The sequence below is a fragment of the Mya arenaria genome, chromosome 12 (genome assembly GCF_026914265.1).
Source record: "Mya arenaria isolate MELC-2E11 chromosome 12, ASM2691426v1".
Classification (NCBI taxonomy): domain Eukaryota; kingdom Metazoa; phylum Mollusca; class Bivalvia; order Myida; family Myidae; genus Mya; species Mya arenaria.
The window spans coordinates 22,511,241-22,535,368 of record NC_069133.1 but is presented as its reverse complement, the minus strand read 5'-3'; the positions used below and the strand labels follow the sequence as shown (position 1 = coordinate 22,535,368).

At 35.6% G+C, this 24,128-nt stretch overlaps 2 protein-coding genes and 1 non-coding gene across 4 annotated transcripts; 2 read left to right on the top strand and 1 right to left on the bottom strand.

Moving 5' to 3' along the window:
- Window positions 1-979: 979 nt before the first annotated feature.
- LOC128211774 (telomeric repeat-binding factor 2-like) lies at window positions 980-19,014 on the top strand. Of its 2 annotated transcripts, none has more exons than XM_052916823.1 (10): window positions 980-1,099; window positions 7,605-7,873; window positions 8,837-8,926; window positions 11,502-11,648; window positions 12,757-12,845; window positions 13,105-13,219; window positions 13,726-13,762; window positions 15,753-15,924; window positions 16,669-16,781; window positions 17,175-19,014. In XM_052916823.1, exons 1-10 carry the CDS (start codon window positions 985-987, stop codon window positions 17,420-17,422), a joined length of 1,395 nt encoding a protein of 464 aa, XP_052772783.1. In that variant the 5' UTR covers window positions 980-984; the 3' UTR covers window positions 17,423-19,014. The 2 variants fall into 2 exon arrangements, with proteins under 2 accessions (XP_052772783.1, XP_052772782.1); XM_052916822.1 differs by having other exon boundaries at window positions 980-1,108.
- Window positions 19,015-19,528: 514 nt separating this feature from the next.
- Window positions 19,529-19,605, top strand: Trnan-guu (transfer RNA asparagine (anticodon GUU)). The gene has a single exon. It is a non-coding gene; the product is annotated as a tRNA-Asn (tRNA).
- A 2,363-nt stretch (window positions 19,606-21,968) lies between these two features.
- LOC128210553 (uncharacterized) lies at window positions 21,969-23,540 on the bottom strand. Its single transcript, XM_052914902.1, has 3 exons — window positions 23,414-23,540; window positions 22,834-23,218; window positions 21,969-22,365 (listed from the first exon to the last, which is right to left on the bottom strand). Exons 1-3 carry the CDS (start codon window positions 23,538-23,540, stop codon window positions 21,969-21,971), a joined length of 909 nt encoding a protein of 302 aa, XP_052770862.1.
- Window positions 23,541-24,128: the final 588 nt, after the last annotated feature.

The window sequence follows — 24,128 nt, the reverse complement described above, 5'->3', positions numbered from 1 at the left end:
TTGATTGATTGATTGATTGATTGATTGATTGATTGATTGATGTTTTTTCAGGTTAAACACACTAAATTTGTGACATCATGTACATTATTCTAAATATTCACACTAAAATAATAGCTACATGTACAATGTACTTGTATCACAAACATATAAACCTTTATATGTCATTGATCATGGATGTATTATCCTCACTATATTGGGAAAAAATGACACCGAATGATCAGATTTTATAAATACAGGACTTTTAAAATATTCTTTGGTGAAAACAAAATTTTCAATACTAGGGGCGAACCAAAACATACGAAAGTATACGCCCGGGTGGAATTGATTCTGGTGCATCGAAATCAGGAATAGCAATTGAAGTATAAGGATTACTTTTTAATGTTTGTCGTAATTTCACTTATTGTTTGCACTCGGTAAATGAAGAAGGTACTTAAAATGTCTATTTCTCTGCTGTATTCCTTAAAAATTTCCTGATGCCATGATATGGGACAATAATTAACACCCACCAGATTACATCCCGCATAACATCTGAGAACAAACTATCAAAAGAAAGACGTCCAAATGTCGACAAAACGTTCAGGTGTACAAGCGTACAAATTAAAACGCTTCATGGCCGTCACTAAATAATTTAGGGCTTAACTGAACGTATGTAGAACTACTGTTCGCTTTTGTTCGTAGCTTGCTGGATAAAGATTAGAGTGTAGAAACCTAGATGACCAATGAAATCCCCTTTTTATCTTCATAAGTTCGTTATTCTATAGTTTACACTATATTAGTGATTGGTAAGAGTAAATATGGGAGTTGTACATGCCAGACTTTGTAGACTGGTACCCCCTTTCTCTTTCCTCCAATATATTTTTGTATGAAAAGTAATGTAGGGTACCATTCTAAGAGTTTGCGTCAATTTATAAAACCAATGGCCGTTTCCGATTACCGTTTTGACTCTACGTGGTTCAATAGGGTTGTGGTTGTGGTATTTTCAAAATGGCGGCACAGTTGAAAGTAAATGAATGGATATTGGAATATTATGCCAATGAAATCTTCAAAGAGTTCAACGAGAACCACAAATTATCTTCACAAACCATGAGTTTAGTCGAAGGTACTGCAAGTACGTCTGTTATATTAGTACTTGAAAACGCTATCCGAACGTCAGTTTGATATCCGAAATTCAGTATTCGATTTGTGTTAAAATAAATTTAAATGTTTTAATACAGTAGTAATATTTCTTGATATCATCAATATTGTTTATCGCTGTTTTTGTAAATAAGTAGACAGATAAAAACATAATTACTGAAAAAGGTAGTGAACAGTGAACACAATCTAAAATTGTTGTTGTTGTTTGTCGAATTATGGCGTCGTCGTCGCCTATGGTCTCGATGTACTATATCGAATATTTTTGCCGATATCATCTTTGTGCTTTATTCTATGTACTTGTACTCTTGTTACTTTTTTTTTTTTGGACTCATCGAATTTTGGAAAGTTGTGTGTTTTTTAAAAAGGAATTATTTTTTGTTATTTTTTATAAAATTAAATATTTATAGCCTGTTTGTTTCTGACAGATATAAGCTTAATGAATCCATCAGTTCTTCTTTCGCACAGGTATTCGTTATTTCTTCTATTTCACCCGCTAATAACCCCAACGTAATTGCTGCTTTGGGTATGCAATATCTGTATAGTATTTGCATAGTTCTTTCTTCCAGTCCTCTTCTAGCTTCATCATACTTTTTACAGTGGAATAAGAAGTGGTCTATGGTTTCAGGAACTTGGCAGACACTGCAACAGTTGTCTGTTTGGTCTGGTGTCTGTTTTGCCCAGTGATCTTTTAGCCGGGTGTGACCACTTAGGAGTTGGTTGATTTGGCTGAAAAAAAGATCCGTCAACGTACAATTATTTGGACTACGTCCCCGGCAATTCAGTTGTGAACAAATGAGTTGTTGTTTTATTGAATTTTTCGGGTATGCCGAATGGCTTGTTGTCGCCTATGGTCTCCTTGTGAATTTGACAAAATAAATTGCTGTTCTCATTGCATGGTTCTAATTGCTATATTTGTGCTTTTTTAATACATGATACATGTTAATTTGTCACTTAAACGGTAGTGTTTTAACCAGGAATTAAAAAGGGCAGGGTGGGCCAAAAAAAGGGCAGGGTGGGCCAAAAAAAGGGCAGGGTGGGCCAAAATAAGGGCATGGTGCTTTCTTAAATTGGAAAACAATGCGCAAAATATTAGCTTTGTATTGTTGTAAAACGACCATGTACCTTATCAAAGTACATGCATGTTCATGCACATATTGTAGTAATATCCCTACAGAATACTCTTGATTCTTCTTTCTTGTTCATTTTCACTTCAGACACTTTCTTTAACATCTCGGGTTGTTGTCACCAGGGCTCTCACAAGACTGATTTTTTGGGGAGAAGTCACTTCTCCCACCAGTCAAATTAGGGAGAAGTGGGGAGACTTTAAGGAGTAGAGATACTTATTGTAAAACCTGAGATAAATATTGTGCCATTCCACAAAAATTCACATTTACTTTGATTGCTTTTACTAAATGGAATGTTTAAAACGTGTTAGTTTTTGGCTATCAAAAGTGTACTTGTCTAGAGTCTCCTTTTAGCAATGTATAGTTTACCTCCAAAAAGCGTCTAAAATAAAAACAAAGACATTTAAAAAAAAATACCATTTGAAACAATCAGAATGGTCTTATTGTTATATATGAGCTGTTAAAAACATTTAAGTGCAGGGGGCGAATCTTGTTTTGGTACGATCAGGATAGGGTACGAATGTCACATTCAGCTTTGCTGTTGTTTACTTGTCTTTGGTTAAATAAATTTCAATTTGCTGACCTTTTAAAACAAAATGACATTTAAAATCTCTATCCTTCATGAAAAATTCACTAACTCTTAATAATAGAACTAGAAAATCGAGAAATTAACTCCGAAAAATGTTATGACAAAATGGCGGTGACTCGCCAAATCTTCTAATTTTAAACATCGTACAAATGAGGAAATACTGTAAGTAAACGCTATATAAAGCAAATAAAAAAGTTTTGAGATTATAAAACAAATTTTCATTATGAACATTCAACACAAAACCTTTCAAATATTGGTCATGAAGTTTTGAGTATTTGATTTTCTTAGCGCCACCGTCTGTTTTTCAATGACCGTCTGCTCAAACGAAACAATGTTCTTAAAAGTGTGCCTAGTTTTTACACTGCAAGTATCAATTGTTTACTAATGCTTGACAACATTTTTCATCAATTCTTCGCTTTTTCTATCGCAATTTAACAAACTTTTAATAATTTGACCAGTGTCTTCTCTGATTGGTTAACATGGGACGTTTCGATAATTGGATGAAAGACGACCCAATTATGTGATTAGGAGATTACTGATTATTAATGGCTAAATTTATTAAATTTGTAACAACATCGGCATCAAAGATCGACATTTAGAGGTACAACTTCGATGTCTCAGACAAGGAATAATGTGTCATAATGAACAGCAATTAGCACCCTGATTATAAGCGGTAATTACCGTTAATCCGACCCGCAGTGATGACGGTCGTGTGCCTTAGCACGCACTGATCTGTGACAGATTAGGAAACGGAGACATTGACCAATGAAATACTTTTAGGGCGTAACTTTGTGATAAACAACGATCTGAATGGGCAGAGGGCGCAAGGGGGCGTGAAAAATATGACAGGGCCTGTAAAAAGGGGCAACGGGGCGGGGTCAAAAAAGGGCAGGGCGGGCCGCCCTTCCATTCCGCTTTAGCTAAAACACTAAACGGATAGCTGATGTTAAGTTTACATAATTAGTTTTTGTTTCTTAATTACCAGTACAGTCTTTATTATTGTTATCTTTAATCTCTTCTTTTAAATCTTTCAAGCAGGTTCAGAAATGCTGGGCACTGACTAAAGCTTGGATTTGTGATCACCAGAACAGTTTTTACACTTTCGTTTGATTTTGCATTTCCCTACAGTACACTCAACGAGTTAGACCCACTTTCCTCGGTCACTCCGAGGGAAAAAGTTGATGATCGCGGGTTTCCTCCGAGGGTAAAACTGTTGCCCTCGCTAAAATCCCCCCAAGTTCCTCCGAGTGGCTGGCTTACCGCAGAGTTTAATATGAACGATAGCGTTGAGAATCGTCCGATTTTATGATCCCACGGCGATACTCCGAGTCTAATCAGATAATCAAGAAATCATTCTTGTTTAGAAGCTATTTATTTTTATGCTTAAGCACATTGTTAAGCGTAAAAGATTCTTACACATACCAACGTTTAATTTGTATTTATGTCTGTAAACGCCAATTGAATATTGTCTTGAATAATTAAAGTATTGCCACTAATTTTATTGCATCTTAGAGCAGCTGACTATTTACACGATTCTGAACCATGACCTCAGATGTCAAGTGCGTGATCAATACAATGTGGAATATACTATTTATTATTGGTGGTTAAAAATAGCTATGACGTTTAATGGAATTTTCCACAGAAAACGAGGCAAGAAGGCCTTCAAAACCATGCGCTGTGAACTTTGAATGCGTGATTGACCTTCTGATTTTCCGAAAATGTGTAACCTAGAATTTCTAAATAAAATGTGTTTATCAGTCATTAGCAAAAACACGTTTATAAGATGCATGTGCAACTAGTGAAATACGACTGCATTCTTGTGGTAAGCTAACTTCATGCAAAACAGGCAGAGGAAAAAGAATAAAGGCAATTTACTGGAGCCGCCGTAATCGGTTGAAAATTTTAATAAAATAACATAACTTTAGCATAGATTTTTAGTGTCCGCGGAGTTAACCCCTCCAAGGAATGCCGAGTTTGTAATTCTTCAGTCGACTGATCATCCTCCGAGGGCCTTAAGTTCAAACTCTGAGGAATGCGGACAGTCGATAAAGTCATTATGTTGGCCGCGATAGCAAAAATCTGCGGAGGGAAACGGAAAGTGGGTCTTACTCGTTGAGTGTACAAATGTACATGTGGTTCTGCACAGTTTTCACAGAAATTAATTTTTACAGATAGCAGCTATGTGTACAAACTTTTGGCACTGGAAGCACCTTGTAGTAATATTCCTCTTGTTTCTGTATGCCTGTACCAAAATTGTCTTCTTCCGACTTTGAAATTACTTTGAAAAAATTATTGTTGGTCTTCAAAAGACTCACACTCTACAATTACAACTGGCAAGGATTTATGTGTATCTCTGTATCTTGGGCACCTGAAGTTTGCTGCTACAAATGTTTGTGTAATAACCATTTTACCTTCTGAGTCTACTTGTATGTTTGTTGGAACATGTTTAAAGACACACAATTGTTTAACCTTGTTTTCATGAATATTCAATGAATCTGTATTTGTTTTGAATGAGCCCTCTGGCCAACTTTGAAGTAGTCTTTCCTTGTCGCCCTGGTTGTCTGTGTGAACTCCAATTCCACCTCTTGATAAGGGATAAGCATGTTTTGCTTTCACCTTTTTGTGTTTAATTATTTTTCTTTTTGATTTCTCTGCTGCCTTGAAAATCTGATGGCGCTGTTATTCCATCAATTATAACTAGGGATGCAAACGAATGGCAAAATTGATATTCGAATATTTGGTAATTTTTTCGAACGAATATTCGAATATTCGATTGCCAAATTACATCTTTTAAAACTTGTAGTTAACTATTATAATATTCGCTCAATTAATAGCCCGGGCATTTAAGCCCTACTTTGTTGTAACCACTAAGCGCGGCCGACCCTGAATTTCACGAAATGAGCCTCTGAAATTCCTCATTTCAGAAAGACAAAAAGTTACAAATTAGGAACAAAGAAAAAAGCAAAATCATTTTATTTATATTCCTGTGCCTTCATATTTGTAAACAACGTGAACTTAGATGGATTTCTGGTCAAATGGCGTTAATACGCCAATGGAGGGTCTTTCCGTAGGACGAGCAGCCTCGTTCTGGGATTGACCTGTACTATTAAATTAAACTATGGAAAAAACAAACCAACTTGGGAAATAGTTTATTGATTAATTGGCAAAGGCATTTCAGTTTACCGAAAATAATTATTTTTTGTGTCACTTATGTTATAGCCAGTTATTGTCAAATTACAGGGACTTTTATAGTACCCGACGATATGTCCCAAAATGACATAATTTTATGACACGTGTTTCGTGTATTGTCATCACATTCAAACCTCCGGCAGTATAGGCCAATCGTTGTAAAAACAAGACAAACAAACTTTAAACACAACAACAGAGTTGTAGGCAATATGTTTATTATTATATTTATTCAACAACAAAACATCGAATATTCGAATACCTATTTTGACATTCGAATACCAAACGTTTGATCGAATATTCGAATATACGTTTGCATCCCTTATTATAACGTAATTGTCTGTGTGCCTCTCTGTATCCAATATTGTACATAGGCTTGTTCACCTGACAGGGCTTTGGAATGTGCGACTCCTCTTTAAGGTGTTTTTGAAATGTTCTGTTTTTACTTTTATGATAGGGTTATCAACAGGAATGAAGTTTGGTGTAGGTACTGTATATGTCTGGGTTTCAGCAATTATATATGATCTCTTGTTTGAAATGCTGTCTTTTGAATGTTCAAACTGAATCCAAGAGGAGTGTTCAATTATACACTGTGCGCATGGAAGCAGAATCTTATGCTTATCAATTTTCTTTAAATCTTCAACTCTTAGAAAAGAGCATTCTAAGTGCCACCAAGAGTTGCACACATCACACTTTATCCAGGGTTTTTTAGGATATCTTTTGATCTGGTCAGGAGGCTCTAGGCTTCTACAAGTGCAGCAGGTTGTATATTGGGCCATTTCACTCTTCACAGAAAGAGGTTATTTAGGAGGCGATGTTGATTATTGTGTACTGTTTATCTTTTTACTGGGCTTTATTTGGTTCCATGTGCCTGTCATGGCTTTTATAAAATCATGTATGACTCTAGCTTTCTGCTGGTGTTCACCATTGAATTTAGAATTGCTTTCGGTTTTGTTGCAATTTGTATTTTGTCAATAATTTTTTACTTCCCATAGTTATTGCTCAGCTTTGAGACAGGTTTCTTGATCGATTGATACATACAGACAGCAGTGGTAGAAATTAACAAAAGCCCGCAAGCCCTGCACTGATAAAATATCTTCCAGGCCTGCTCAAATTCTGAATTTTATATAGCAGGGCTTTTTCAAACATTTGATGCCAAGCTATAGTATATGAATTTGGGCTTGTTCATCCAAAAGTCTAATTTCAATGATTGAGACAGTGGTGGTATATCAAATTGTTGTGATGATCTGGTTGATTAAGGTTTATTATTTTTTGATGTAAGAAACCTGATTAGAACCATTATGTGAATGTTGTTAATGTATATATTTCACAGCATTTCAGATGTAACACCTTATTTTGTTAAGAATATGAAATATTCCTGTTAGTTTTATTAAAAGGTATTTTGAATACATTCCCCTTTTAAAGGGCCCCAGCCCCATTTCCCTTTCAGCTGAGTGGCAGCCATGTTGTAAAATGTTAGTCATTATTACAAAACAGAGATTATATGACAAGTTTTGGGCCAAAAAATATTATTTCGATCAATGTTTGTATAAAAGATAATTATGTTTCAGTGCTAATAATGAACCAGTCATACAACAAAAAGGATACAGTAAATGAACTGATTATATTTCTGATGGTGCTGTGCAGATTAAGTGATGGATCAGACCCAACTATAGTTTATGAGGAGCACGAAAACAGTGACGATGGTTCTGAGATCTCTCTCTCAAGTTGTACGCCCCTTGAAGATCTCATTTCACATTGGAAGGCGCTAGTCAACATGCAGGTTGATGAAGATATTGTCGCAGAGGGCAACGAGCTCACTCATATAATCCAATTAGAGGTAAAAGGTTTAACAGAACAGCACAGAAATTTTATTCTATGCTTATTTTACTATGGCATTTAAGAAGCTTATTGTCATGACACTAAAGATGAGACGGTGTTGGATATATAACATTCACTATTAAAAGAGAGAATTGTTAGGACCGTGTTTATGGTTTGTCATGAAAAAATGTTTATGCCCCCTTTTGCAATATATGAAAGAGTATGAACACAAAATTGATGGTTAAACAGTCATTTACCAAAAATAAAAAAATAAAATGTCACCCCCACCCCTATTTAAATAAAATTTGGATGAAAATCTAGCAATAAATTGATATTGGCCTTATCTAATCAGAGTGCAATATGTACCGTAAATAACAATGTCATAACTCATAAGCACTCACAATGTACTGTATTTTATGATTGTCAAATTTTCTCACTACAAAACTCTATGCCAATGTAGAAACATATTGTAATCGTATAAGTCTCAAAAGTATTTACTAATAAGGATAGTGAGTTTTAAAGAATACATCACGGTATAAACTGTATTAAAATACTATCTACCAGACAATCATAATCAAATTTTTGTATTTTGCTTTTCGTCAGACCATTTGGTGAATCCTAAATTGATATGAATTTAGATATTGTGAATCTAATGTTTCATATTAGTTTAAACATTATTTATATTACAACAATTGTGAAGAAAGACATGATTAAGTCACTCTTGTGAGAGTGTGGTCTTGCATTGTGGGAGAAACCAGATTGCCCGGAGTAAACCCACATGACCGGGAAACAAACCTGAGTCGCCTCGGTGAGAAGCAAGTGGGCTAACCACTGCGCGAACCGGACAACTAACAGTTTCATATTAAAAAGCATTGTAAGCAATGATATTTCTTTTTAGAATACTCTTACCAAAGATATTTCTTTTTAGAATACTCTGCGTATGAATAAGATCTGAAAATATTTCATTATCCTTTATTTACAGTCTGTGCTAGTATGCTTAAGGATAGATGAGCAGGACCGTGCCAAGGCTGTGTTTGATCGGCAGTTTGGAACAGTGGATGAATCCAACAAAGTAAGTGTTTGTGAGTCTAATGTGATTCATGGTTTAATCCGACAGAGTAAGTGTTTGTGAGTCCTAGGTGATCCCTTCTTTAATCCGACAGAGTAAGTGTTTGTGAGTCCTAGGTGATCCGTTATTTAATAAGACAAAATAAGTGTTTGTGAGTCCTAGGTGATCCGTAATTTAATAAGACAAAATAAGTGTTTGTGAGTCCTAGGTGATCCGTAATTTAATAAGACAAAATAAGTGTTTGTGAGTCCTAGGTTAACCATTATTTAATAAGACAAAATAAGTGTTTGTGAGTCTTAGGTGATCCCTTCTTTAATCCGACAGAGTAAGTGTTTGTGTGTCGTAGGTGATCCGTTATTTAACATGACAAAATAAGTGTTTGTGAGTCCTAGGTGATCCCTTCTTTAATCCGACAAAATAAGTGTTTGTGAGTCCTAGGTGATCCGTTATTTAATAAGACAAAATAAGTGTTTGTGAGTCCTAGGTGATCCGTTATTTAATAAGACAAAATAAGTGTTTGTGAGTCTTAGGTGATCCCTTCTTTAATCCGACAGAGTAAGTGTTTGTGAGTCGTAGGTGATCCGTTATTTAACATGACAAAATAAGTGTTTGTGAGTCGTAGGTGATCCGTTATTTAACATGACAAAATAAGTGTTTGTGAGTCCTAGGTGATCCCTTCTTTAATCCGACAAAATAAGTGTTTGTGAGTCCTAGGTGATCCGTTATTTAACATGACAAAATATGTGTTTGTGAGTCGTAGGTGATCCGTTATTTAACATGACAAAATAAGTGTTTGTGAGTCCTAGGTGATCCCTTCTTTAATCCGACAAAATAAGTGTTTGTGAGTCCTAGGTGATCTGTTATTTAATAAGACAAAATAAGTGTTTGTGAGTCCTAGGTGATCCGTAATTTAATCTGACAGAGTAAGTGCTTGTGAGTCTTAGGTGAACAATGTTTGAATCAACATAAGAGTTGGTAAGACTTAGGCAAAAGGTGGTTGAATTAGACAACATAAGAGATGGTAAGACTAGGGTGAAAAGTGGTTGAATTAGACAACATAAGAGATGGTAAGACTAGGGTGAAAAGTGGTTGAATCAGACAATGTAAAGTTGGTAAGACTAGGGTGAAAAGTGGTTGAATTAGACAACATAAGAGATGGTAAGACTAGGGTGAAAAGTGGTTGAATCAGACAATGTAAAGTTGGTAAGACTGGGGTGAAAAGTGGTTGAATCAGACAATGTAAAGTTGGTAAGACTAGGGTGAAAAGTGGTTGAATTAGACAACATAAGAGATGGTAAGACTAGGGTGAAAAGTGGTTGAATCAGACAATGTAAAGTTGGTAAGACTGGGGTGAAAAGTGGTTGAATCAGACAATGTAAAGTTGGTAAGACTAGGGTGAAAAGTGGTTGAATTAGACAACATAAGAGATGGTAAGACTAGGGTGAAAAGTGGTTGAATTAGACAACATAAGAGATGGTAAGACTAGGGTGAAAAGTGGTTGAATCATACAATGTAAGAGTTGGTAAGACTAAGGCGAAAAGTGGTTGAATCAGACAATGTAAAGTTGGTAAGACTGGGGTGAAAAGTGGTTGAATCAGACAATGTAAGAGTTGGTAAGACTAGGGTGAAAAGTGGTTGAATTAGACAATGTAAGAGTTGGTAAGACTAGGGTGAAAAGTGGTTGAATCAGACAATGTAAGAGTTGGTAAGACTAGGGTGAAAAGTGGTTGAATTAGACAACATAAGAGATGGTAAGACTAGGGTGAAAAGTGGTTGAATTAGACAATGTAAGAGTTGGTAAGACTAGGGTGAAAAGTGGTTGAATCAGACAATGTAAGAGTTGGTAAGACTAGGGTGAAAAGTGGTTGAATCAGACAATGTAAGAGTTGGTAAGACTTAGGCGAAAAGAGGTTGAATAAGACAACTTAAGAGTTGGTAAGACTAAGGCGAAAGAGGTTGAATCAGACAATGTAACAGTTGGTAAGACTTAGGCAAAAAGAGGTTGAATCAGACAATGTAACAGTTGGTAAGACTTAGGCGAAATTATGTTGAATTAGACAACTTAAGAGCTGGTAAGACTAAGGCGAAAGAGGTTGAATCAGACAATGTAACAGTTGGTAAGACTTAGGTGAAAAGAGGTTGATTAAGACAACTTAAGAGTTGGTAAGACTAAAAACAGCAGGAATGTATTTATTATTGAGGGAAGTGAATTTCATGAGATAAGATTAATCAAGTGCTTACATTAAGAACCAGTTCAGAGTATGTACATATATGTTTACCTGCCTAAGTCATTGCACATAATTCTGATTTTACAATGCACATAATAGGGGTTGTTATAATTTTTAAAGCAAAAGAAATGTGAACAAAATTCAGGCTTGTTGATTCAAAAATAACTTGATTAGGCTTAAAAAGATGTTTGTAAATTTCTGGTAACATGTCACAAAAGATATGGATCAGTTGGGATTTTTTTTTCAAGGCATGAACAATTTCAATCAGTAGCAAATAAATAGGGTTGGTTGGGTAATTAAAAACAAACCTTTTTTTAACCTTACAGTTAATCAAACTTTTTTGGCTGTAGGAACTTATGAAGACGGTGCGGCGACTGAAGAACATGGTCAGTTCTACCCAACCCGTGAAGAAGAACGTATACACAGATTTTCTTGGGAAAATCCTGAAATTCCTCAACAAAATACCCTCAACCTTGAGAAGACCTTCCCTCATTATTGTGAGTTGATAGTAATTATGCCATTGAATGAGCATTAATTAGAGGTGTAGAGTATTTATGAGCCTTAATCAGGGGTAAACAAATGTTTCAAAGTTAAAGGGTTTATCACTTAAGTAGGCGTGGGGTCTTCCCTTTTCCGGGTCGTTGGGTTTCGAAGGGCTATAGCCCCCAACCAAAAATGAATTTTAGTCTTTTTGAAATGCAAACAACATGTCATTTGGATCATGTTTTCATGATTTTGTTTTTCATTCAGAAACACATTTTCACATGAAAAAAATCCTGTACACAGAGTGTACAGGATGAAGATAGACTAACATAAGGTTCATTGAGTTCACTTGTAGCTGTCACTGTCATACTCCAATTAAGAATCATTGTTTAAGCAAAAGTATCTGGTGAGGATTCTTAAGTTGCCAGGTGATTTTACCTGCTCCCATCCCATTTCTACGACACTGCTTAACTTGCAAGGGCAAATGTTCAATTCATTTTGTGTATGTGTTATTACTACTTTCAATACTAATAGTATGTTATGAATCCCTTAGCTGTAATCTTTACTTCACTGTCAAAATTATGTTTATATGTATTTTTTTTACTTGACAGTATGTTCTATGAATATCAAATATAGTTCAAAGCTGTTAACAAGGTTGTATGCTATAATCATCAAAGGCGACTATGTTAAACTAAGGGGCACAGAGGAGCATAGTTATAATGCAGCAATGGTCCAGAAAAGGGCAGTGGGGCCCTCTCCCCCTGCTATTCTAGGAATAGCTGGAACACTGCAGTATAAAATATGTATTGATTATAATGATGACTTCAGACGTTAAAGAGTCCAACGCACAAGCTTATTTTCTGATAATTCCATTAACCTAATGTTAAATGTTTATGCCTGGTGACAAATGTAAAAGGCCCTGTCCGACTGACCCTATTCCCAAAATGGTTAAAAGAAAAAAAAAAAGCTTATAAAAGATGTACAATTTAGAATTAATGTAATACATATTTAGATAGGAAATTGAACATTGAGTGCAATCTTTTTACTTCACATATACAACTTCATATATATATATATATATATATATATATATATATATATATATATATATCATGCCTGTAGGCAGCGGAAGAGGCACTCAACAGTTTAGACAAGTGTCCACACAAGGGGGGCAGTGGAGACGCTGACCAAGGCAGTAATTCTTTCACAAGGTAATGCAGTATATTTTTATAGCTAAAAACGCACAAAAATCGAATGACTGGTGGGTTCTAAAATATTTACGTTGATCAAGGATTGTCTCATAATGTAGAAAAAAGTGTCTTATGCACATTACTTTCAAATTAAAGTATCCTTCATATGAAACATTTTTTTCGATATTTATTTATCCTTTTGAGTAATTAAAAAAATAATAATAATTTTGTCATTTGGAGTGTAAGAGTGGATTTTACGTCTGCCTGTTCTCTGTTTTAGGACGAGATCAAAAGAAAACTCTACAGATTCCACGACGAGTGACACAGAAAAGGGGAAGGCTGGAAAAAAACATGACACTTCAAATGAGAAAGAAAAAAGAAAACTGTGGAATGAGGTATCATCTAGCTTGACATATCTTTAAAATGGATGTTTTAGTATTTTCTCATACCGAATGATTCTACCTAGGGGTTTTTAAGTTCAGGACTAATCTGGAAATCAGGTTGATGAGATTTCAACTTTAGATTATTGTGCAGTTGTAATGATTGTTTTTGGTAGGACATTTGCATTTCAGGTGGAGTAAAGTTCCAAAATTCTATTAACTGCCATATTTCTATCTGTAATTTATTTTCGGTCTTTTAAAGGCGCATAATAAAAGGTTGATTCAAAAAAATATTTTTTTTTAAATATATATTTTTAATGCATAATCGTGCTTAACTCATTTGACTTACAATACCAATAATTTTAAATTAAAAAGATTGAAACAAAAAATGATTACGGTACAGATATAAATATATTAGAGATAGTTTGGCACTTTTTTACCAGTGAAATTTGTGGCCAATTAATTTAAAAACAAAAACATTTAAAAAGGGCTATTTTTTTAGTGTTTTTTTTTCATTTCAGAACAAGGAGAGATTTGGGGAAAATCAAGAGGAGCCGAGTAAGTGTGGCTTATCAGTTAAGGAGTCAAACCCACAAATAAACTATTTCTCTTATTACTCCATTAATCATAATGTGAATGTTGGTGCCTGGTTGCCCTATGAGATTTTGAAATAATTTCAAAGGGTATTGCTGACTGATTCCTTTATCCAATTGTAAGAACACAACTGGTAAATGCTTTGTCAAAGTAAGCAAAAATGTTTATTGATTGGTCAATAATTATCCAACAATTACAATCAAATTGCTGTTACAATGTATGATCAAACTAGCAAAAAGATGACCTGAAATAAGTTTACTAGTTGCTTTTGGTTGTTAGTATTGACAATCCAGTTTGCTTCAAATTTGAAATCAGGAGAGCTCTCAGACTGTTTTCTTACGAGTGTTTCTAAAAGCCAGTTTTGCTTCGCCAACAGGGTGATTCAGCAGTTGTATGAGTCTGTCTGTTTGATGTCCTGCTGTTATTTAACTTTGCATTGTATAAACTGATTTCAAAATAAAGATTTTGGCGAAAATGTTTTCCAGTAGAAGAAAGCATGTCTTATTCAAGACCCACGTCCTTACGTCAAAGGTCAAGGTCACTCAAGGGTCATTGGTTAAAGTCTGTATTTTGGCTAGTAAAGTCTGTAACTTGGCTATTCCTTACTTAGGATATTGTATCATAATTTGGCACAAATATTCACAATAAGATGATGGCGTGTAGTTTGCATGCCCTTGTATGTTGGTCAAACGTCTTACATGTACATTAAGAGTAATCTGGCAAAATCCCATGTGTTTTGGCTTGTCTTGGCTGTTAATTGCTCATGCTATGGGTCAGTTAAGGTCACATTTGGAGTTCATTGGTTAGATAATGATTATCAGTTCATTGTGAAGTCAAAAAATCTTATATTTGAAAAGATTATAATAATTGTAAACAAACCGTTGTTAAATGTTTTGTTTGAAAATGGCCATTTTTCATTGTATTGAACATGTTTTGCTATTATAATTGATAGTATTTATTAGGGATGGTAAAGAGTAGTAAAATTGGTACTCAAGTACTCGGACAATCTTCCGATCGAGTACTCAGGTACTTGATTACTCTGATAACTTGAATTGGTTTTTGGAAAAGACAAGTTCGTGTATACATGTATCGTTCATGTAATTTGTGCGTTGGTCGATATATTGGCCATTTTCATCTTTAAATAAGACTGTCATTATGTACATAAACAGAAAAATCAAAAAAAAAGAAAACAAATGTTGTTTCATGCTTTTAATTTGTCCTTTTCATTTTATACGTACATATGTACTACAATATGAATCAAAAGTAAAACTCCGATCATATTATAGAGTCTAGATGATCGAGACTACACTCAATAATAAACAACATTCAGAATTACAATGAACGAAAATTATTTATAAAATTGTTCAGTTCTTTACTCTACTAAATAATAGTTAAAATACAGTATTTCATACTGAAATATTGTTGTTTACCTCATTAATATGCATAATTCCTGAATTACGATATCCACCAATCAATTGTGAAAATCATTGCAAAAAAACGCCCATTAAGGAACCATTGCTCGTAAGGGTCGCTACTTATTCGCACATCACCGTCCATTGTTTGGTGAAAACTTTCTAATTGGTGAACAATACAATTGAGTTGGAGATGTCCCGCTATCAAAACTTCGCTAATTGACACCAGTGCTATTTGCGAATTAGGGCCCTTTGTTGACAGTTTGCAACTCTCCCAACAACTGTCAATAAATTTATTAGGGTCAGTTTTGGTCACAGCGGGGATTAGAGGGACCATAAATTGTCTCATTGGACACGCCAGATCTGTTACTTACGTCTGTAAAACGTGTATTTCGTGAATTTTATAAAAAAAAAAAAATCGAGTACTCGAGTAGTGATTTGGTACTCGGGTACTCAGATGATTGATTGAGTACTCGGATACTCGTTGCCATCCCTAGTATTTATACAAAACTCAAACCATTTACAAACATTTTTGTCAACAGGCAGCAGTGGACTGGGAAATGAACCTCAGAATAAGTCTAGCTCAGATGAATGCAAATCTCCGAATAAGAAACTTAGGAGGGATGGAAAAACTTACAAGAGCCTCATATCACCAGAAAAATCCCCAGGGAAACCATCAAGGTCCTCCACACCACAGAAGAAAAAGTCTGACTTGTAAGTACTGAACAAGTTTCTTGGTCAATGGGTTGTTAAAGAATTGATGCATTAGATGCATGTTTGTTTTGTTTTTCGTAGAACACACCTCCGTGTGTAAATGTTTCATTCCCAAAATATTATATATCATAGGGTGCTAGTGCTTCCATTAAAGGAAAGAGTGCAGCACCCTTCCGTAACTCCTAGCTGAAGGGTGCTCCAAAAAAGGACTAAAGGTGGAATAACTCTATATCTATAAAATGGTGCTACATGAAAGGACAGAGTGCAACACCCTTCCATTCTAGAGCTAAAAGCATAGCAGAATGGTGCTATCATAAAACGACAGGGAGCGGCACCATTCCATAATTCTATAGCTAAGGCCCTAGCAGAAGGGTATACCATAAAAAGGACAGGGAGCAGCACCATTCCATAATTCTATAGCTAAGGCCCTAGCAGAAGGGTATACCATAAAAAGGACAGGGTGCAGCACCCTCCCATAACAATTTCTAAAACACGAGCCTATTAAAGCAGAAGGGTGCTACCAAAGAAGGACAGAGTGCAGGACCCTTCTATAAGTCTATAGCTAAACTCTAGCAGAAAGGTGCTACTTAAAAAAGAAAGGGTGCAGCACCCTATTAAAACTCTTTAGCTTTAACTCTAGCAGTAGGTTGATACAAAAAAGGACAAATATCTATCATTGAGGTTTGTGCTATAGACAATGCCACACAATCCATTACCACTGTACATTTGTATTATGTATTTTAGACATGCTGAGAAAGCTGGCCCGTCAGGCAGGTCTAGACAGGAGAACCGCGTGGACCGACATTTAAGCGAACATTTAAACTCTAGCAGTGATTCCAGTGATGTTTGTGTCAATGGTGAGTGTTTTATTAACAGCAACAACAGCAACAAAAACTGCAACAACAACAAGTTTTAAATTAATAAAACATTTGAAATTCAGTAAAAAGGAACTGTCAAAAGAAATTTAGTAAAAGCTTAAAGGCGCACAATATAGATTGATGCAAATTTATATTTTTTACTTTAATAAATGCATTATTATTAGTCAAATGAGTTAAAGATAATGATGCATTAAAAATATGTGAATCAACCTTTATTGTGCGCCTTTTAAAACTGGATGGTTATAAAAAATATAACTCTGTAGACTGTAACATGCTGTTTATTGCATTATTTTTTTTGCCTGACAGGCTAATACCAGATACATGCTTTAATCAGTGATGTAAAAATAAAAAACCATCAATGCTTGTTTTCAGATGAACTTGAGGATGAGTTTAATAGAATTTCAACGCTATCAACAACATCACGTGGACGTAAGAAATGGACGGATGAGGAGATGGAGGAGTTTTACGATGCGACGGTCATGCTCGGTGTCGGGAAATGGGCACAAATAAAGGAATATATGGGCACAGAGCGCACAGGCGTTATGCTTAAGGATAAGTGGAGAAATATGGTGAAGAACGGAGACATTGAGAGATTCGCAAAGGTTAAAAAAAGGAAATGATCTGTAACTCATATTTAATAATACAAGCCTGGTTATTTCGTTTGACTTAATTAGCCTGTTGATGCAGTGAAAGCGTTTGCTGTTAAAATGTTTTTTTCGGGTTTATTTTTGCATAGGTATGTCTTGGAAGCAGTATTTTTCCATTAGACAACTTGTAAATGATGAGATTTATGAGAAAACTCTGAGAGAAGAAGCAAAGAAACATAGACTGAATTTTATGAATTCTTCCCAGGATTTTTGTTTCATTTGCTGTGTGAAATTGGGGTCAAATGAAGGGTGTTTCATCATTCATAGTACTTATCAGTACAGATCCCTTTCTAATTTTGAGATGTTAAGAGCATGTGAAAGATGCAAGTTCAGACAGACAATTTTCATTGCCCTGTTTTATATGAAACTATTTAATGGAAGTGTTTGTCATAACTCTGAACAATGTTCTTATGTTATGTTCAAATGAACGTTTTTCATTAAATTCTTAAGTCATTTCCTAACTGAAGTAACTTTCCTAATTTAAGTATCTCTTCAGTCATATGAAATAAATAATGAAGAATTTTCAAAATACATTATTTTGATTGACCTTATTGAACAAAAATATACTTAAATGTTAAAAACACTGATACCTTTCTTTATTTTGACTATGAAAATTTTAAGAAATCGACTTAAGTTTGGAAATGACTTTAGATGATTTATGAATATGACCCCAGAATTGAAAACAATGTGAACATACATACATGTCAATGTATGTAAATACTTATCTCAGTTGCATTGTCTTTGCTTTTGTTAATGTTTTGAATCACAATCAAATCCCCTTTAATAAAGAAGGGGTTCAGTAAATATTATACACATTTTCCGTGATTGGTTTTATTCGATTTTTAATTATCAATTATTTTAGAACAATGCATGTCAGTTATATGTCAAAGATTTTAAACAAGTTACATACATGTACCATGTTATTTACGAACAATTTTTCATTTAAACAAATAGCCTGGACTCAGTTTCAATAAGATATCTCGGTCTTTAACATCAAACTGTGTAAGAGTGCTACATATGTTGTTTACATATGGTATATGATATATATTAACTTATGGTTTATGGTATATATGGTTCAGCGGATAACTTTGGAACATGCTCTTTTATACTCAAGTTAAACTTTGAAAGTTTGTTAATTTTTTCTTTCAATTTATAACTACACCCATAGCATTTCCTATAATATTATATGCCATCGTTAAATAGATACAGTATCTAAAAATTATTGCAACTGTATAAAAGTTCATATAACTATGTTGAATTAAGTGTCATTTTAAGTGCAATTATTAAAGTTTATGAAAAGGTATGTGTCTTTATATATTGGAACCTTGAATTGATACAGGAGAAGTCATAACAACTCAAAGGCGCGACAGATTTGGAGAATCATCTTCTGTTTTATCTATTGTTTCGGTAAGGCCTTAAAAAATTGTTTGGTAAGGGTTACATCCTTTTCAAAAATAGGTAGGGTAGGTAGGCTTTTTTTTATTAGGCTTTGTATAATAAAGTCATTTTCATCATTGAATAATGGTGTTAAAGTTATCTTCTGTACAAGCATTTAAGGTTGTCAACTACAAAGGGAAAAGCAATTAAAAAAAAAATATATATATTTTTTTTTATTTTTTTTTTCAAACTGACTATAAAAACGTTAGGGTCGGGGCCTATTCCGTAGGTAGAGTCGGGTAACCCGAATCAAATCTATTTTTTAGGCCTATTCAGTGTGTGGCCAATATTAATGTTGGAGATTAAATAAGTGTTTCTAAAACTAAGGTTCAAGTTCTAGAGTTTCAGAAGGCAATATTTATTTGCCAATAGGTATCTCGTATTGTTCTTCAAGGCAAGTGACAGTGACAAAAATAATTACAAGAAAGACTTCTGTTAATTTTTGTCTTGCTCTGAAGAGCATGAATGTATTTTTTTCGTAGTTGACCTTAAATGTCACACCTTCACCTTTATGTATAAGAAAATTAACAAACTTAACTATGTACATATTTAGTTATGAAACGCCCTCTAGTATGTTTTATGAGTTTAAAACAGTAATGGTTTCCTTTTTAAGAGGCTAACAGAACGTCCTCCTGGTGGGAAGGTCCGCCCGGTTAGCTCAGTCGGTAGAGCGTTGGACTGTTAATCGGACAACCCGGGTTCGATTCCCGGGCGGACCAGGTCACTTCTGTTGTGATTGGTTATGAAATCCTTTCTACGACCATTCGCACTTTACCACTGCCCCTGGCATGTACAGAAGTTGTCAGTTTCTTGCAGAAGTGAAGGCACCTAGATAGGTGTGCGGTGGTTGAACTGTCACTCTGGGACCCTTCAATGTGCTCACGCCGGGACCCGGAGTATAAACTACTAACACCACCACCTCCTCCTGGTGGGACTCGAACCCATGACCTCTCCTGTGAGTGGCGCCGGAGTGTTATTCTTATAACTTGTGTCTTAGCAGAAATGACTACTAGTATTTTAGTGCCTCATAGTACGCCTTTTTGGCATCCATAACATTTTTATTCTTAATACGCATTTCCAACCTCTTCTTTAAGTATACTTTATAGACTGGTATACGGGACTTCCAACCCCACTGCGCGTCTCGAAAAGACGTTCGTGTAGGCTTGACTTGATGTGGGGATTCAACTTAAAATCACACGGTGTCTGAGCTGTGTGGCTTAGAGAATGTGCTATTGCAAGTATTCCGTAACCAATGCACAGGTCGTTTAACTGGTTACAAAATATTAGCAACAGCACTGGCTTTTGCAGCTTCCATTGTTTTTTCATGCAACTTGACACCTCGCAAACCAGTATGTAGGTCGATCAATAACTTTAGAAGCCTTTGTCTTCTTTGTGAACATGTTCACTTAAGTTAACATTTTAGAATTTTTAACGACGAATTGTTTATTTACCTTCTATTTTCTATCAAATTTATTTGTATGCCTTTAGTATTTGGAAATTTTCCTCGCTTATTTCTATATTTTGGTGTAAAAGCATTGTCGGTTTTCATTCAGTCTAACTTGAAAAAAAAACAAAAAAACAATAAAAATTCTTAAGGAAACAAAGATTAAATTAAGAAACACTGGCTACACCCAAACATGCCAAAATTGAAACATGGCATTTGAAATATAACTTTCCTACTTCCGGGACTAAACATCCCGGTTGAAGTGTATTACAGGGGCAGATAAACCAGTTAATGGAAAGCACAAACGCTCTTTGCTCTTCTCGGAAACTTCCGCCAGATTCAGCCAGATTTCAGTCAGTATGTTGTTGAGTTTATAAAGGTCTGCCCACGCCCTATAATGGCTGCATTATGGCTTGACCCCGTCACATCCCCAAGTGTGACTAAAACAGAATTTTGAAGCCAAAGGGGGAGTTTTACTCCCATCGGTTGATGGGATATTCGCCAAAGGAGTCCCTGTCAGTATGAAATGCTAGGTCGTCTTTTAAAGGCATTTGAATACATCCTACATTTTCAGCCAATCGAATTGTAGAAAAACAATCATTCAAGTACTAGCCTAAGGCTTAATCATTAAAATGTTCAACTTTCGCGGGTGTTTCAATGCCCGCCTTCTGCCACTAATTCGATATACACTCCCTGCGTCAGAGTTTGTGTTGACAATGTGTCAGCCTATGAGGTAGTATTCCAAGACATATTACTTGAAGTAGCATTTTAATGATTAAAAATGGGGCTCGTTTGCTTCGCTCAATCCGCCTATTCATAAGCATGAAAATATTCATGTCAGCTATTACTAAGCGCTTGTGCACGTGAAAACGTGTAGAATTTAGTAAGGCTCATAGAAAAATCAATAGACCATCTCAAGAGGTATGCTATATATGTAAATGCACGGGGAAACCGTGATTTTGCAGCTATGTTGCCACAATTTACAAAACACTCTTCCTAATGGAATAAAGAAAAACAGCGCATTGACACAAATTTTCTTTGGTAAAACGGACAATAAAAGGAGTTGTTCTTCGGAGCTTGCGATCTTATGACTTTCTACGCATGTAAATCACTGGACAAAGAAAATGCCAATGTGCGCCCTTTCTTTTTCGACCGTGAAAGAATATCATTTTAGATCGAAAATTATATGAATTGCACAATATTTTGTTGAATGTTGGAACATATAAAATCAATGTCATTCTTTAATTATTTTTTTTATTTTTATTTTTCATCAAAATTTGATAACAACAAAAAATACATTCAATATTTGGGACAAAGAGCGTTCATGAGGCATTCTGAAATAGAAACAAAGCTTTCTATGAAAAACACAGCTTTAAGATCGACATATAAACCATTTATAGGTCCGTGCTATAAGTAAGATATAGAACATATGTATTTTTAATGTAAGAATCATTTAACACTTCTGAAAAAAAGTTTTAAAACAAGACACTGTGATGTAATTGCGGTTCTTCACTGTATAGAAATACGTATATTGAAACTGCGGTACTGACAACAGTAAAACGTGCACATTTTCCAGTGCAAAAGGACTCGTCAATATTTCAAAAAAACATGATTACATAATCAAAAACTTACCAGGACTTAATATCCTCCAAAGGACTTAATGCTGCCTCCGTAACCACCGCCCATACCGCTTCCAATGATGCTACCACCGTAGCTCTGGCCACCATATCCGCCACCAAAGCCACCCTTTCCACCGAATCCGCCGGAGGAAAAGCCTCCGATGCCAGAGCCATATCCTCCGCCATAACCGCCTGAGGAGATACCTCCGTAACCGCCTGAAGAGATACCTCCGTAACCGCCTGAAGAGATACCTCCGTAACCACCTGAGGAGATACCTCCGTAACCGCCTGAAGAGATACCTCCGTAACCGCCTGAAGAGATACCTCCGTAACCACCTGAGGAGATACCTCCGTAACCGCCTGAGGAGTAACCTCCGATACCGGATCCGTAACTCTTGCCGAAGGAACCACCGATGCTGAAAAATAAATGAATTGTATAAAGTAACTTGTCCTGATTTATGTTCAGTGTTTATTTTATAATACACCAATGTTTCAAGGTATTAAGTTTTTTTACCAAAATTTAAAGATACCACAAGGTTTTCAAAAGGTGCGTTGACCGCTAACATGTAACGAATTCACCTTGCCATACAGTGTTATTTGTATTTTAACTGTTTAACTATTCTGGGAGTAATCGTTAACTTTTGCTATAAAGTAGAAAACTATTACCAAAACCAGCCACGTTTTACCTCGATAAAATCTGATTCAATTAAATGTCTAATAAATTAAGATAAATTTCGTTGGCGTCAGAAGGTTGATGTTGGTAAAATTAGTTATTTAGAATCAATTCATATTCGAACAGAAAAGTATAACTGTATCAAATTGTTCAAAGGATTCTAAAACCAAGGCCAAATTGAAAAATGCTTCGTTTTTAATGGCAAACCTACCTGTGACCTCCGATGCTGCCACCGTAACTCTTTCCAAAGCCGCTGCTACCGCCATATCCTCCACCGATACTGCCATATCCTCCGCTGATACCGCCATATCCTCCACCAAAGCCACCCTTGCCGCCGTATCCGCCGGAAGAGAAGCCCCCGCTGCCGTATCCACTGCTGATACCACCATATCCTCCGCTAATACCGCCATAGCCTCCGCCAAAGCCTCCCTTGCCGCCGTATCCGCCGGAAGAGAAGCCCCCGCTGCCATATCCACTGCTGATACCACCATATCCTCCGCTGATACCGCCATAGCCTCCACCAAAGCCGCCCTTGCCACCGTATCCGCCGGAAGAGAAGCCTCCGATACCAGAACCATATCCTCCTCCGTAACCGCCTGTACAACGAAACCATGATTACTTCTTTAATTTACTTTTCCAATGTACAAGTGAGGATAATCGGCATATTTATTTCAGACAAATATCAGAATATTTATCATAACGTGACAACAACACTCATACAGCCTGAATGTTTTTCAGAAAAAAAAGATACGAAAATTTAACACAGAACAAATAACTTTTGAAAAACTTACCAGATGGGCCCACGAATCCGCTTACGTATTTTCCGATCGATTTTTTGCTGATTCTACGTTGACGGCCGTAGTAAGCTGCGTTGACGGCGAGAACGCCCAGCAACAACAAAGCTACCGATTTCAACATGGCTGGAAACGAAAATAATAGATTAATTACAAGTGCATTGTATGTTGATTTCAAAACTGTAATTATTTCGTACACAATATTTTAACCCTATTAATTGAGTTGATACTATATTTGTGTAACAGGGACAATTTTGGCAGCACATTTATTTTCTATGGTGGCATATTACTGCCGTAAGATAACCTGATAACGTTTGCGAATTGTTTCGTGCTAACCACTTAAATTTCACGACAATTATCTAGCTATCTAGTTAATATTCACGATACGTTTTTGGTACGATAAATATAATAAGACAAAAAAAAAACAGACTTGAAAGTGCCCAGATCTGCCCCCATTACACCTTTTATGTATTCAACACTAACAGGTTAACTAGTTATGGTTTGCAAATTCCATTTAATAAGTAACATAATAACTGCTTAACTAGATAAAACAGGACCCATTGTACTGCAAGTTGGAGTTTCAAACATTCGTGATTATAACAACTATCAGAAGCTATCATGATTAATGTTTGAGACGAAAATTACGCTGGCATATAATTGCCATAAAAAAAACCTGTTAACGTTCGCGAATTGTTTCGGTTTATTTTATTAT

What these genes read in the sequence shown, in the direction of transcription:
- LOC128211774 (XM_052916822.1), top strand. Translation starts at nt 985, where the DNA reads ATGGCGGCACAGTTGAAAGTAAATGAATGGATATTGGAATATTATGCC. An exon ending in TTTAGTCGAAGGTACTGCAA is followed by an intron (nt 1,109 to 7,604) that starts GTACGTCTGTTA and finishes ATTATGTTTCAG; the next exon opens with TGCTAATAATGAACCAGTCA. An exon ending in GGCAGTAATTCTTTCACAAG is followed by an intron (nt 12,846 to 13,104) that starts GTAATGCAGTAT and finishes TCTCTGTTTTAG; the next exon opens with GACGAGATCAAAAGAAAACT.
- LOC128210553 (XM_052914902.1), bottom strand. Translation starts at nt 23,540, where the DNA reads ATGTTGAAATCGGTAGCTTTGTTGTTGCTGGGCGTTCTCGCCGTCAAC. An exon ending in CGGATTCGTGGGCCCATCTG is followed by an intron (nt 23,219 to 23,413) that starts GTAAGTTTTTCA and finishes TTCGTTGTACAG; the next exon opens with GCGGTTACGGAGGAGGATAT. An exon ending in GGCAGCATCGGAGGTCACAG is followed by an intron (nt 22,366 to 22,833) that starts GTAGGTTTGCCA and finishes TTTATTTTTCAG; the next exon opens with CATCGGTGGTTCCTTCGGCA.